The sequence below is a fragment of the Cetorhinus maximus genome, chromosome 2, assembly GCF_964194155.1.
Source record: "Cetorhinus maximus chromosome 2, sCetMax3.hap1.1, whole genome shotgun sequence".
Lineage (NCBI taxonomy): Eukaryota > Metazoa > Chordata > Chondrichthyes > Lamniformes > Cetorhinidae > Cetorhinus > Cetorhinus maximus.
In genome coordinates, this window is record NC_135880.1 from 122,246,166 (window position 1) to 122,262,058 (window position 15,893).

Here is a 15,893-nt window from a genome sequence, read left to right on the forward strand (position 1 = left end):
TTGGACTTACTCAGATTGATTTCCTGTATATCCAAATTTGATCGAATCCAGTTATATTAGGATGGCCTCTGCATGTCTCAATAAAAGAAACAAGGGGCCAGATATTTGTCTTAGAGGCGGGGATCGGGAGTTGGAAATTCAAGCGACCCCTGTCGTATTTTCAACCCAAGGAGGTGGGCACAGCTGGAGACAGACCCATACATACATACGTACATATGAACGAGGAGCAGGATTAGGCCACTCGGGTCTTCAAGCTTGCTCCGCCATTCAATAAGATCATGGCTGATCTGATTGTAATCTCCCGACTACCCCCGATAACCTTTCACCTGCTTGTTAATCAAGAATCTATATAGATCTGCCTTAAAAATATTCAAAGACCCTGCTTCCGCTGCCTTTTGAAGAAGGGAGTTCCAAAGACTCACGACTCTCGGAGAAAACATTTCTCCTCATCTCTGTCTTAACTGAGCAGCCCCTTATTTTAAACCATGACCCCTAGTTCTAGATTCTCCCATAAGAGGAATCATCCTCTCCACATCCACTCTGTCAAGACCCCTCAGGATCATAAAGGTTTCGATCAAGTCATGTCTTACTCTTCTGAACTCCGGTGGATACAAGCCTAACCTGTCCAACCTTTCCTCATAAGACAACCTGCCCATTCCTGGTATTAACGTAGTAAACCTTCTCTGAACTGCTTCCATACCATTTGCATCTTTCCTTAAATAAGGAAACCAATACTGTACAGAGTACTCCGGATGTGGTCTCATCAATGCCCTGTACAACTGAAGCATAACCTCCCTACTTTTGTAATCAATTCTCCTCACAATAAATGATAAGATGCTATTAGCTTTCCTAGTTACTTACTATACCTGCATATTAGCCTTTTACGATTTGTGCACTAGGACACCCAGATCCCCCTGAATTTCAGAGCTCTGCAATCTCTCACCATTAAGATAATATGCTTTTTTATTCTTCCTGCCAAATGGACAATTTCACATTTTCCCACATTATACTCCATTTGCCAGATCTTTGCCCACTCACTTAATCTATCAAGAATAAAAGCAAAATATTGCCGATGCTGGAAATCTGAAACAAGAACAGAAAATGACAGAAAAACTCAGCAGGTCTAGCAACATCTGTGGAGAGAGAAACAGAGTTAACGTTTCGAGTCCATATGACCCTTCTTCAGAGCTCTGGACTTAGCTTCTGGACTCTTGCTCTTTGCTGCAGAGAGCTGTGTCAATCCCCCTCACTATACTGTCCCCTACTACCTACTACTGGTGTAAAAAAATTAATTACAATTAAGTGTAAAGAGCAGGGGATTCTTCAAGTCTAAAGAGCAGGGATACCAGAGTAATTAATGGATAAATCAAACAAAATACAATAGTGATGGCAGGAGGGGTGATGTGTTGCTGTTGCAGCATGTGGGAGCTGCTGGACACCAAGGTGATCCAGAGCGAACACATCTGTAGTAAGTGTTTGCAGCTTGAGGAACTTCGGATCTGAGTTGAGGAACTGGAGTCCGAGCTGCAGACATTGCGCCACATCAGGGAGGGGGAAAGTTACTTGGGCACTTTGCTCCAGGAGGCAGTCACACCCCTCAGATTAGGTAATTCAAATTTGGTCTGTGATCAGGGACAGGAGGGTGTGACTGCACGTGAGGCAGGTACGGGGACCCAGGGGGTAGCGTTGTCCAATAGTTACGAGGTTCTTGCAAGCTGTGTGGAAGAGAGCAGTGATTGCAGGGAAGATGAGAGAACTGACCACGGCACCGTGGTACAGAGAGCCATTCAATGGGGGGAGGAAATAGGAACATAGTAGTGGTAGGGGACAGTATAATTAGGGGGATAGATACTGTTCTCTGCAGCCGTGAGCATGAGTCCCAAAGGCTGTGTTGCCTGCCCGGTGCCAGGGTTAAGGCTATCTCCTCAGGGCTGGAGAGGAACTTGGAGTGGGAGGGGAGGGATCCATTTGTCGTTGTCCACGTTGGTACCAACAACATTGATAGGACTATAAAGGAGGTTCTGCTGAAAGAATTTGAACAGTTAGGAGCTAAATTAAAAAGCTGAACCTCCAAGTAATCTCGGGAATGCTACCTGTACCACGGGCAAACTGGCATAGGTTAAATAAGGTCAAGGAGTTAAATGCATGGCTCAAAGATTGTTGTGGGAGGAATGGGTTTCAGTTCATGGGGCACTGGCACCAGTACTGGGGTAGAAGAGAGCAGTTCCAATGGGAAGGGCTTCACTTGAACCATGCTGGGACCAGTGTCCTTGTGAACCAAATAACTAGGGCTGTAGAGAGGACTTTAAACTAAATAGTGGGGGAGATGGTTCTGGAGAGGGGATACATATGCTTACAAAGCAGAAGTATATGGCAGCCTTGCAGGGCAGCTATTTAGGTAATGATACCCAGAGTGTGACAGGAAGGAACAGAGTGTACAAACATAATAAAACAGCAGCAAATAGGGTTAATGGGGGAAAAAATGGTAAAAATGCAAAATTAATGGCTCTTAAATACATGTAGCAATCAGAACAAAATAAATGAATTAACGGCAAAAATAATGGCTATGATCTTACAGCAATTTCGGAGACATGGTTACAAGGAGATCAAAGTTGGAAACTAAATATTCAGGGGTATGTGACTTTTCGAAAGGACAGGCAGGAAGGAAAGGGTGGCGGGGTAGCTTTGTTAGTACGAGATGGAATAAGTACGATAGCAAGAAATGATCTTGGACCAGAAGTTGTAGAATCCACATGGGTGGAGGTAAGAAATAACAAGGGGAAGAAGACACTGGTGGGAGTAGTCTATTGGCCCCCTGACAGTAGCTATACTGTAGGACAGAGAATAAATCAGGAGATAATGAGGGCATGTAAAAAAGGCAGTATATTAATCATGGGTGACTTTAATCATCTTGTAGGTTGTGGAAATCAAATTGGCAGAGGTAGCCACGAGCAAGAATTCATAGAGTATTTTCGGGACAGTTTCCTAGAACAATATGTTGTGGATCCAGCCAGGGATCAGGCTATTTTCATCTGGTAATGTGTAATGAGGCATGTTTAATAAATGATCTGAGTCAAAGATCCCCTAGGAAACAGTGACTATAACATGGTAGAATTTAGCATTCAGTTTGAGAGTGAGAAACTTGGGTCGGAAACAACTGTGCTAAACTTAAAATAAGGGTAATTACAAAGGAGTAAGGGCAGAGTTGGCTGGAGTAGACTGGGAAAGGAGTTTAGCAGAAAAGAAGGTTGATGAACAATGGCAGATGCTTAAGAAAATAGTTCATGGGCAGAATCTTGCCCTTGTCGGTGGGGCTTGGCGGTGGCAGGCGGAGACGGTCAGGAAGCCGACCGCTGCCTGCGAACGAGGCTGGAAGGCGATTTCACTCTGGCAGGCCAATTAAGGCCTGCCCAGCATGGAATGCGATGCGGGCAGGGGGGAGGAGGGCGAGTGCAACTTTGCGCATGCACATGAGTGTGCGCTTGAGAATCTCCCTGAGGCATACAGCTAGAGCTGCCTCAGGGAGATGAAGAGTGTTAAAAAAATTAATAAAGAAATGAAAAATGTAATAAAACATGCCCCCTCATGTGACTTTGTCACGAACAGGGACATGTTATTCATTAAATTTTAATTTTTTACTTCTTTTTTTATTTGCTTTAGGAAACCACATCCCACCCGTGGATGAGGTTTCCTAAAATTTGCAAAGGCCGTTTGGCCTTTTTACCTGCCCGCCAACCGTAAGTTTGGACGAGCAGTGAAAAATTTAATTTAATAACCTTGTTAATGGCCTTAACAGGTCTTTTAATTGTTGGCAGGTGCACTGCCAACTCTGGTGCATGCCTGGCAAACTAAATATTGCGTGACTGCGCATTGACATCAGGACACTCGCCCGACTTCAACGCGTGTCATTTTATGCTCGAGCGGGTCAGTTGTGTGCCCACCAACCGAGCTAAATATTTTGCCCCATGACTCACAACAATGATATGTCCCAGTGAGGAAGAAGGATTCTAGTAAAGGGATAAACCAACCATGGTTAACCAAGGAAGTTAAGGATAGTATTAAATTGAAAGAAAAAACATAGTGTGGCAAAGATTAGTTGTAAGCCAGAGGAAAACTAACGAAAAATGACCAACAAATAATAAAGGGGGAGAAAATAAACTTTGAGGATAAACTAGCAAGTAATATAAAATCGGACATTAAGAGCTTCTTTAAATTTATAAAAAGAAAGAGAGAGGCCAAAGTGAACATAGGCCCATTAGAGGATGAGGCTGGGGGAATAATAATGGGGAACCAGGAAATGGCAGAGGAATTGAATAAATACTTTGCATCAGTCTTCACTGTAGAAGACATTAATGGCATTCCAAAAATACTAAATAATCAAGGGGCAAAGAGGAGGAAGAAATAAAGACAATAACAATTACTAGAGAAAAAGTACTAGGGAAACTAATGAGGCTAAAGGCTCATAAGCCCCCTGGACCTGATGGGTTGCATCCTAGGATATTAAAGGAAATAGCTATAGAGATAGTGGATGCACTGGCAGTAATCTCCCAAGAATCCTTATATTCTGGAAAAGTCCCAGAGGATTGGAAAACTGCCAATGTAACACCCTTATTCAAAAAGGGAGGGAGACGAAAACAGGTAACTATAGGCCAGTTAGCTTAACATCCGTCAGTGGGAAAATGTTAAAAGTCTATTATAAAGGATGTAATAGCAGAGCATTTAGAAATACATAATGTAATCAAGCAGAATCAGTATGGCTTCATGAAGGGGAAATCATGCCTGACAAATTTATTAGAAATCTTTGAGGAGGTAACAAGCAGGATAGATAAAAGAGAACCAGTAGACGTAATATATTTTGATTTCCAAAAGGTGTTTGATAAGGTACTGCACATAAGGCTACTTAATAAGGTAAGAGCTCATGGTGTTGGGGGTAGTATATTAGCATGGATAGAGGATTGGCTAACTAGTAGAAGACAGAGAGTTTGGATAAGGGGGGCATTTTCAGGATGACAACCTGTAATTAATGGAGTGCCACAAGGATCAGTGCTGGGGCCTCAATTACTTACCATATATATTAATGACTTGGATGAGGGAAGTGAATGTACAATTGCCAAGTTTGCAGATGACATAAAAATAGGTGGGAAGGCAAGTGGTGAGGATGACATAGAGTCTCCAGAGGGATATAGCCTGGTCAAGTGAGTGGGCAAAAACTTGGCAGATGGAATATAATGTGGGAAGATGTGAGGTTATGCACTTTGGTAGGAAGAATAGAGGAACTGAATATTATTTAAATGGAGAGAGACTGCAGAAGGCTGCAGCACAGAGGGATTTGGGGGTCCTCGTGTACAAATCCCAAAAAGCTAGCGTACAAGTTCAACAGGTAATAGGGAAGGCAAATGGAATGTTGGCCTTCATTTCAAAGACTTCAGTAGGGAAGTCTTGCTAAAACTATACACGGCACTACTTAGACCACACCTAGAATACTGTGAATAATTTTGATCCCCCTACCTAAGGAAAGACATACTGGCATTGGAGGCAGTCCAGAGAAGGTTCACTAGGCTGATCCTAGGTATGGAGGAATTTTCTTGTGAGGAGAGGTTGAGATGGATGGTCCTGTACTCATTGGAGTTTAGAAGAATAAGAGGCGACCTTATTGAAACATATAAGATTCTTAGGGGCTTGACAGGGTAGATGCTGAGAGGCTGTTTCCCCTTGTGGGAGAGTCTAGGACCAGAGGGCATAATCTCAGAGTAAGGGGGCATCCATTTAAAACAGAGATAAGGAGGAATTTCTTCTCTCAGAGGGTAGTGAATCTGTGGAATTCTTTACAGCAGAGGGCTGTAGAGGCTGGGTCATTAAGTATATCCAAGGCTGAGATAGACAAATTTTTAATCAGTAAGGAAATCAACGGTTATGGGGAAAAGGCAGGAAAGTGGAGTTGAGGATTATCAGATTAGCCATGATCTCATTGAATGGTGGAGCAGACTTGATGGGCCGAATGGCCTACCTCTGCTCCTACTTCTTACAGTGTGGTCTTACCACTACATTCCTTTTTGGTCCCCCCACTTGAATGGCTTCCTGTACCACAGTGCCATGGTCAGTCAGCTCAACCACCCTGCAGGCCCCCCTCCCATTCAAACAAACTGAGAGAACCTCAATCCTGTTAGACAATTGCAAAGGCTGACACTCCTGGCCTCTGTGTCCCCTTACCTGCCTCACTCGCAGTCACAGCCTCCTTCCCCTGGCCAGCTTCCAAATCAGAAGACCCTATCCTAATGGTTGTGACTTGCCTCCTGGTACAAAGCATCCAGGTAACTCTCCCCCTCCCTGATGTGACAGTGTCTGCAGCTCAGCCTCTAACTCAATGGCTCTGAGCTAAAACTCCTCAAGACGCAAACACTTACTGCAGGCATGTTTGCCCTCGATCACACTGGCATCCAGGAGCTCCAAAATCCGACAGTCACAACACATCACCTGTCCTGCCATATTTATCTGCTTTAATTAATTGTTTACTTATTTTATTCAGTTATTTATTTTCTTTTATGTATTTTACAAACCATACCACAAACTCCTGTACTATTTTGAACATTAGGAATAGAATAGACTTATCCACTTACCAAATACTTATCAAACAGCTAGCATCTTCACTGTAGTAGAGCAAGAACCAATTCCTGCAGGGTGAAAAAATTAGAATGAAACAAAGGGAGGGGGGTACCTCCATCCCCTCCTCACCAACCTCCCTCAGCTCACTAAACTCTTACATTCCATTAAAGTCACACTCCGTGCTGTGAATGTCTGAATTTATATGTTCTGACACAAAAGGACCTAAATTAACTATTTCAGTTATTCCCAATGGATAGCTTCTATCTCCCTGTTTAGGCCTTGGATAAGACTGAGGATATAAACAGCGCTTTCAGTTAAATGTTAAATCTATACAATATTCGATTTTTAGGAAGAGATTTAAGATTCCCTCAACTCACCAATAATCTCTCACTCTGTAGACGTAGTTCTGGTCACACTGAGAAAGTTGCCCTCCCGAGACAGGCCTGCTGCCTCCTGAGGTGACAACAGAGCCATGTGAATGCTGAGATGGACAGGTCAGAAGGCCCGCCTCCATCCACTGGACATTATCAGTTCTCAAACACGATTGTTAGGCCCCCTAGTCCACACTCCTCACTCCTACTCAACCACCCCCATGTCCCCCCCACACCATCCATTCCCCCTCCATATACCCCATATCCTTTCTATACCACCTATGATGCTTCCAAACCCCCATGCATCCTCCATAGCCACTCTACCAGTATTCATTAGGTACAGAACAAAGTAACCCCATAATAACACTGGGAAGTCTTTGAAGTGTTCATAAAATATTTTTTTAAAAGAAGGTCACGCATTCAACATTCTCTTTGTAAAAAAGTTCACCTCTTACAATCTCATAAAACCATCAATCAAACACAGCCTGTGAAGGTCCCATTGCAGAAACCTTTAACCACTCCATACCTCTAAATATTGTCCAAATAAACATAGGCATTGAAAAACCACTTCAAAGGGAGATAAAGTTACTTGTAATAAAACAGAGTTAGCAGTTCCCTTCATAGCTGTGCAAACAACCCCATACCAGCCTGGATCTATTCTTGGATCTCAGTCAAACATTCATAATGAGGCTAACTGGAAAAAAACAGACACCTAACCATCTGTTCTACTTGGTTCTGTTGACACCGTTGCCATAATGCCTCGTTATGAATGCTTGGTTGAGTTCAAAAAATGACTAATGGATTCAGCCCATTGGGGGTTGCTTGCATAGCTGTAAAGGAAGTCTACTAGTTTTGCTTGTTTGATGGTTTTATGAGATGGTAATAACTTTATCTTCTTTTGAAGTGGTTTGTTAATGCCTGTTTATAATTTAGACAAGATTAAGAGGTGTTAAGTGGATTAAAATTTCTTCAATGGGACATTCACTGGCTGTGTTTAATTGACAGTTTTATGAGAATATAATGGGGACAATCTTTTTCACAGAGAATGTTGAATGCTTGTGTTTTTTAATTTCTTGAGCATTTCAAAGACTTACCGGTATAATTATAGGGCTCATTGCTTCTGTACCTAATGGATACTGGTAGAATGCTTCAGATGCTCAACAGATGGCAGGACATTAAATCAATGTGAAAATCAAACCACAGGATCCCCTTCATACATTTACATCTGGTGCTCTATACTGTAGAATGCAGAAGATAACTTTATCCACTGGAGAAAGGACTCTATTGCATCTGAACCTTTACACAGTGTTTTTAATGGTCTCTTACCTTTTAAGGACAGAGCCCTGTGATCAATTACTGCATTGAAAACAAAGTTAAAATCATACAAAAACCTTAAACACAAATTTAAATACTTCAAAAAAACATAATCATACGCCATCTAAACACCTTTTAAACTTACATGTTAAAAGGTTCTCGGCTCCAGAATAGGATGCCCCCAAGGTTCATGACTCTTCTAAGGAACCGTGAACCTGTCTCCTGCAAAAGCCAGCCACAGTTTGATTCCATGACTCCAAATGTTGAGCCCTCAGTATCTATTGTAAAGAGAGATATACAGCTTTGTAATAGGTAGTCCCTGATCAATCATTCAGAGTCTGGTGGGCAGAGGATGCAGCCTCATGTTGTGTTCCCAGTAGCTCCAGTGGGATGTAATATAAATATGCAATCTTGTGGTCGTGTTGATGATAAAGCTACCCAATCCCCAACCAGCCTAATAGTGCAGCTAGCACTGCTATTTTCCAATGTGAGAAGACATGAATAGCAAAGGTACCAACTACTTGCACTTGTGTAACACTTTAAGTTGTGAGGAGAGTAAGTTATTGAGCCAAGACGAGAGAGATTGGGAAAGGGAATAGTCAAAGCTTAGTCAAATAAATAGGAGTTGAGGAGTCTGGTTTTTTTTAAAGCAAAAGAGAAAACTAGAAATGCCGAGAGATTTAGGGAGGGAGTTTCAGTGAGTAGAACCTATTCGGCTGAGAGAAGTAGCATGGAGAGGCTTGGGGTAGTTGAGTCTAGAAGTGACATTAATGATCGAGATGAAGGAACTGAGGGCATCCTGGCTAAGTTTGCAGATGATACAAAGCTAGGTGGAGGGACAGGTAGTATTGAGGAGGCGGGGAGGCTGCAGAAGGATTTGGACAGGTTAGGAGAATGGGCAAAGAAGTGGCAGATGGAATACAACGTGGGTAGGTGTGAGGTCATGCACTTTGGTAGGAAGAATAGAGGCATAGACTATTTTCTAAATGGGGAGAGAATTCAGAAATCTGGAGTGCAAAGGGACTTGGGAGTCCAGTCCAAGATTCTCTTAAGGTTAACTTGCAGGTTGAGTCGGTAGTTAGGAAGGCAAATGCAATGTTGGCGTTTATTTCGAGAGGACTAGAATATAAAAGCAGGGATGTCCTGCTGAGGCTTTATAAGGCTCTGGTCAGACCACATTTAAAATGTTGTGAGCAATTTTGGGCCCCGTATCTCAGGAAGGATGTGCTGGCCCTGGAGAGGGTCCAGAGGAGGTTCACGAGAATGATCCCAGGAATGAAAGGCTTAACATATGAGGAACATTTGAGGACTCTGGGTCTATACTCGATGGAGTTTAGAAGGATGAGGGGGGATCTGATTGAAACTTACAGAATACTGAAAGGCCTGGATAGAGTGGACGTGGGGAAGATGTTTCCATTAGTAGGAGAGACTAGGACCCGAGGGCACAGCCTCGGAGTAAAGGGAAGACGTTTTAGAACAGAGATGAGGAGAAACTTCTTTAGCCAGAGTGGTGAATCTATGGAATTCATTGCCACAGAAGGCTGTGGAGGCCAGGTCATTGAGTGTATTTAAGACCGAGATAGATCGGTTCTTGATTGGTAAGAGGATCAAAGGTTACGGGGAGAAGGCAGGAGAATGGGGTTGAGAAACTTATCAGCCATGATTGAATGGTGGAGCAGACTCGATGGGCCGAATGGCCTAATTTCTGCTCCTATGTCTTATGGTCTTATGAACAAAGGAATTAAAATTGGATCAGCTTAGGAGGGATTAAGATAGAGGTGGAAGATGTGTTGGAGAGGGGAAGCTAGTAGATTTTGTGATGGAGAAAATGAGTCCCAAATCTAGCTCCGAGTTAACAGGATGCCAAGACTGAGAACATTTTTCCAGCCTGAAACAATGGCCAAGGAGGGAGATGGAGTTAATGACAAGAATTCAATTTAATGGGTAAAATTTACACTGAGTACTAGAGACAATGGCATAGTTCTTCCCCATGTGAGTCGGAGAAAGATGTGACTCAGCCAAGACTGGATGTCATAAAGTTCAAATATGTTGGGCTGGAACCTATCAAGGGCAGTCTCATGGAGTTGGAACCTGGAGGAGAAGCACTGAAAGAGAATGTCCTGCTCTACTGTGTTGAAATTTGCAGAGAGGTCAAGGAGGATGAGGAGAAGCAGTGCACTATAGTCATAGATGATGTTTTTTGGTTTGGGAAATTGCAGTACCATAAAAAGAGCAAAAGCCAGGCTGGTAGGACTCAAACAGGGGCTTTCAGGAGAGATGGGCCAGAATATTGTCATCAACGTGCAGGGGCAGGCCCAATATGCGGATGCGCAAAATGACACGAGATGATGTCGGATGTGCGTCCCGACATCATCACATGTCATTTCGATCTTTCGTTCGGCGGGCCGCTTACCCGCTGAACTGTCAATGGCCTATTAAGGCCACTGAAAAGTAATTAACCTTATTAACAACGCTGCCCGTCCAACCTTAAGGTTGGCAGGCAGGCAAAGAGTCCAAGCGGCCTTCGCATTTTTCAGGAAACCTCATCCACAGGCAGGATGAGGTTTCCTGAAGGTTTAATAAAATAATTAAATAAATTTTGCTAAGGGAACATGTTTAAATAATTTTTCGTTCATTTATTCAAAACTTCCATTATCAACTTAATCTCCCTGAGGCAGCTCTGTGCCTCAGGGAGATAGCTGCGCTCTTTCGTGCGCATGCGTGAAAGAGCACAGGCCCCGACTCTCCCTCCTCCCCCCGCCCACAGAGGTAGTGCTGAGCCTTAATTGGCCCATCCACGTAAAATGGTGGCGCGCAGCCAATCGCGGGTAGCGATTAGCTTCTTGCCCACTCCTGCCCGTTCCTGCCTAGCCCTCCCGACATTGATAAGGTGCAGCTCATGGTGTTGGAGCTGGAAGCAAATCATGAGGAAAAAGAATAAAGCAGTGACTGGCGTTCCGATTTTTGTGCTATGAGGGCAGCTACATAACCTCCATCAGATGCTTCCTCACAATATTGTGACTGAAATCAGGTGTTCAGTGGAGTCAGGTAAACAAGCGTAATTGTCTGTGACACAAGTTGAAGTTGCTGAACACTACTGTGTGAAGTTGTATAATGCAGGTCTGTGGTGACACACATAGTTTAACATAAGAAATTGGAGCAGGAGTACACCATATAGCATCTCGAGTGTGAAGGCTGATCTTCCGTCTCATCTCCACTTTCCCAGCCTCTCCCATATCTCATGATTCCCTGAGAGATCAAAAATCTGTCTATTTTTGTCTTAAATATAGTCAATGATTCAGTATCAACCGCCTGGGGTAGAGAATTCCAAATATTCAGAACCTGCAGAGTGAAGAAATTTCTCCTCATCTCAGTCCTAAATAATTGACTCCTTATCTTGAGGTTATGCCCTTGTGTTCTAGATTCACCAGCTAGGGGAAACAACCTCTTGCTGTCTACCCTGTCAAACCCCTTCAAAATTTTGAATGTTTCAATGACATCACCTTTCATTCTTCTAAATTCCAGAGAGTATTGTTGTAATAGTGTATACATGCCAATGCAGACAATGACATGTACCTTAAGAAGCTGCATAGTGACATCACCTTGTGTAAGGCCGGAGGATAAAAGGTACAGCCTCCATGTTAGATGTTCACTACTGCCTGTGACTCCTAATTAGTAAGACTCCATGGCCAAAATTTTTGCCTTGATGGGCGTGTGGGCCCACCGGCTCAGCGCCGAGCAGGCAGCTGAACTCCGCTGCCGAAACGGGGCCCGCCACCATTTTGAGTGGGTGGGCCAATTAAGGCCCGCCAAGCGGCCTGCCTGACAGGAAGTGCTATGCGCTTCCTGTGCGGGGGGTGGAGGGATTCCCCATCTGTCAAAGTGCGCTCTTTCGCGCATGCGAAAGAGCGCACATCTCCCTGAGACTAAGTGCTGTCTCAGGGAGATTACTGACAGTGTAAAAAACTTGAAAAATATAAAAATTATTAACATGTCCCCCTCGTGACAATATCACATGAGATGGGACATGTTAATAAGAAGCACATAAACTTTATTAAAGTTTTTAAAAACGGACATGAAACCTCATCCCGCCAGTGGATGAGGTTTCATGTATTATCAGAAGCCCACTGGGGCTCCTGGCCTGCCCGCCAACCTTAAGGTTGGACGGGCAGGGTCTTTAGTTATCTTAATTATCCTGTCAATGGCCTTAATTGGCCATTGACGAGTCGGGGGCGGACAGCTGATTTCGCTGTCCACCCGCCTTCCTCAATATTTAAATGAACCGGGATGATGTCGGGGGTTCCTCCAGACGCCATCCCGCGTCATTTTCCCGTCGGCGAGCGGGCCCCACCCCCAAATCGCCGACGGGAAAATTCTGCCCCATGTCTACCTTATGAATCAGGCATATAGTTAATTAATCAGCCTATGTAACTGTTAGGACCCAGGCTAGATCAAGGCATGTTCAGAGCTGTACATGGTTGTTGCTAGTAATAAACTTAATGTAATTGTATTCAACTAGAACCCTCATCAGACTCAATACCTTGTTTAGCATAGTGACAGATCCCTTGAGGTCTACCTTGAGACTTTCAATGTATATGGTGGCAACAAACCATAAGAGACCACGACAAGTATAGACCCAGTTTACTCAGCCTCTCATCATAGGACAACTCTCTCATTCTGGGAAACAATCTAGTGAGCCTTTATTGTACCACCTCTAAGGCAAGCATATCCTTCCTTAGATATGGAGACCCAAACTGCACACACTGCTCCAGGTGTGGTCTCACCTAAGCCCTACTCGCATGTAATAAGACTTCCTTGTTCTTGTATTCCAGTTCTCTTGCAATAAAAACCAACAAGCCAATTATCTTCCAAATTGCCTATTGTACCTGCATGCTAACTTTTCGTGTTCCTTGTGTGAATATACCCATGTCTGTCTGACAATCAACATTTAAAAGTTTCATGCCTTTTAAAATATATTCTGCTTTCCTACTCTTACTAACAAAGTGAATAATCCCACTTCCCCACAGTGTGCGCCATCTGCCATCTTGTTGCCCATTCACCTTGAAGGGCAACAAGATGGCAGAAGTCTTCCTATATTTCTTTGCAGCCTCTTTGTGTCCTCCTCACAGTTTACATTCCCATCTAGCTTTGTATTGTCAACAAATTTGAAAACATTACTCTCAGTCCCCTTATCAAAAAGCTGAGGCCTGAGCACTGATTCTTGTGGCTCTCCACTGGTCACAGCCTACCAACATGGAAATGCCCGGTTTATCCCTACTCCCTATCAGTTTCAGCCAACCATTGAAGTAAATGCATCAGTGTGAAACTGGTACTCCTATTGTACTGATGGGAAAATCGGAAAGCAGTTCATGATGTGCCATATTCCAACATCTACCAACAGTTCGCTATGTATCATATTCCAACATTTCCCAATGGAGGCTATAGAATAGTGGTCTCAAGCTGGTGTATGCAGACCCCTAGGGATCCACAAAGATTTTCCAAGGAGTCCAGGGAATAATGTGAATGTGTTTACTAAGCGGGGGACGGCCTTACAGGTGAGCAACATTGGTGTCTGCACAGGGCGCCGTGGTCAGGAGTGTGCGAATATCTAAAATCTATAAGTGAATACTTGTTTTCTTAAAAGCATTATTAAAGTACTCTTTGCATGTAGCGCCTTGCTATGAGTATTCTATAGTATTAAAATTTAGATGGGGGCTGGGGTGTGGTGTGCTGGGGTGGTGGTGTCCAATATGATTAATTCATTTGAAAAGGTGTCCTTCAACCAGAAAAATTTGACAACCGTACTATAGAGCACCCTCGACAGAGAATAGACTGTAAATTTTGTTCAGGAAAGTGTGTGGCATGAATCATCATCCATAAAATAACTTGATTAAAAAGTATTATAAAATGGAAAAGCCTGAAATAAAATTGCGTCATTGAAAGTGATCGTCATTACTGGATTTATTATTGTTTGGTTTGTACAGGTTGAGAGTTGTTCGATCCGTTGCCTCTCATGCTTGAAGTATCAGCTTGGCTCAGTTTGAAACAGTATCACCTCTGAAGGTTAAGGGATCAACTCCCAGTCTAGGACTTGAGCACTCTAGGCTGAAATTCCAGTGCAGCACTGATGGAATGCTGAAATGTTTGAAGTGCTATCTTTCAGATGGCCTGTTCAATGCATGTTGAAGATCCAGTTGGCGTTAATCAAAGAAGAGCAGAGAGTTCTCCCATTGCTCTAGCCAACATTTCTTCTTCAACCAATGCCAACAAGAATGAAATTCATGTGTGCTTTGCCTGAAAGCAGGTCCTTGGTTCATTGTCTGCTGGCGCTTCAACCTGAGCTGTTTTCTTGGTAGTTTCTTTTTGTCAGTGTTACTTTGGCATTACCTTCCACTCTCAGGGGCAGAGCGAGGAGGCAGGTTCCAAGCCTACCTCAGCCAGAACAGGAATCAAACCCATGCTGTTGGTGTAATTCTGAACCACAGGCTAGCCCTCTAGCTAACTGAGCTAACCCGCCCCCAGTTAGAATGAAATAACTGATCATTAATCCCATCTCTGTTCATAGGATCTTGCTTGTAACAAAATGGCAGCAATAACAGTCGTATAAGTGAAGTGCATTGAGGCATTTTTAAAAGATGTGAAAAGGTGTAAGTTCTTTCTAATCCATGTTTGTTGATATGTTTCAGGAGTAATAAAACTCGAAATTTCACCAGCCGCAGAGAACCCCACATTCTGCATTACACCTGAACTGTTACCAGTGAAACCATATCCTGAAAACCGTAGCCGACCAATCAAAGAAATTCTAGAGTTCCCATCTCGAGAAGTCTATGTTCCACATACATCTTACAGGTGAGTGACCAATAGTGTCCGAGTAAAATGCAAATCTGCTGAGCTTTTACATAAAGCTTGCAATTTTGACGTTACTTTTAAAAATGTCCTTAACATATTTTCTGTCACTCCTTCCATTTTACCAGTTGCTGTAGTTTCTGAGGATGAAGGTATTTGGAGACCTTTATTATGGCAACAGTTTAGTTGATTCTAAACCATTAATGATATCACCACAGGGCAGTATTGCCCAAGAACTTTCAATAATAATTTTATAGATTATGAGCTTTGCTGTATCTCTCAGTGCTTATAACACAAGAATGGCTCAATATGAATGTTTGAAAAACCCTAGCTCCAGAAGAATTATTTTTTCTCCTTTTCCTAATTCCCATTCTATTCAGTATATGCAGATAAAGATTTTGACCTGAAGAGGGAGCACTTGCTTTCATTTTGACATTGCACTTTTGGGATCTTAATGCTTAACATCATTGTTGTAGCAATAGCAGTTTACTTTTCAAAAGAGATGAAGAACATCATAAAGGATTGAACAAAAGTGATTCAGATAATTAACCCACTCACAATCCACCTTTACTGTTGAGTGAGTCTGGGAAAAAGGATATAGACCTCCTACCCTTGTTGAAGCAGACGAATAAAATGTGTGCAAGGGTATCATGTTGAAGCATAAATAATACCTTAATTGCATTAATATACTTAATTTACATTTATAAATGTGTTTATTGGTTTGTTTGCTATTTAATGTAGATGTCACACTTCATTTTT

General features: G+C 42.9%; 1 protein-coding gene across 6 annotated transcripts in view; it reads left to right on the forward strand.

Moving 5' to 3' along the window:
- The window catches only part of dock8 (dedicator of cytokinesis 8), a 320,640-nt gene that overhangs the window by 133,376 nt on the left and 171,371 nt on the right, over window positions 1-15,893 (forward strand). For all 6 annotated transcript variants that reach the window (XM_078569065.1, XM_078569081.1, XM_078569074.1 and 3 more), the window contains one exon: window positions 14,975-15,137. In XM_078569065.1, the coding sequence (XP_078425191.1) occupies window positions 14,975-15,137 (163 nt within the window). The remainder of the gene's footprint in view (window positions 1-14,974; window positions 15,138-15,893) is intronic.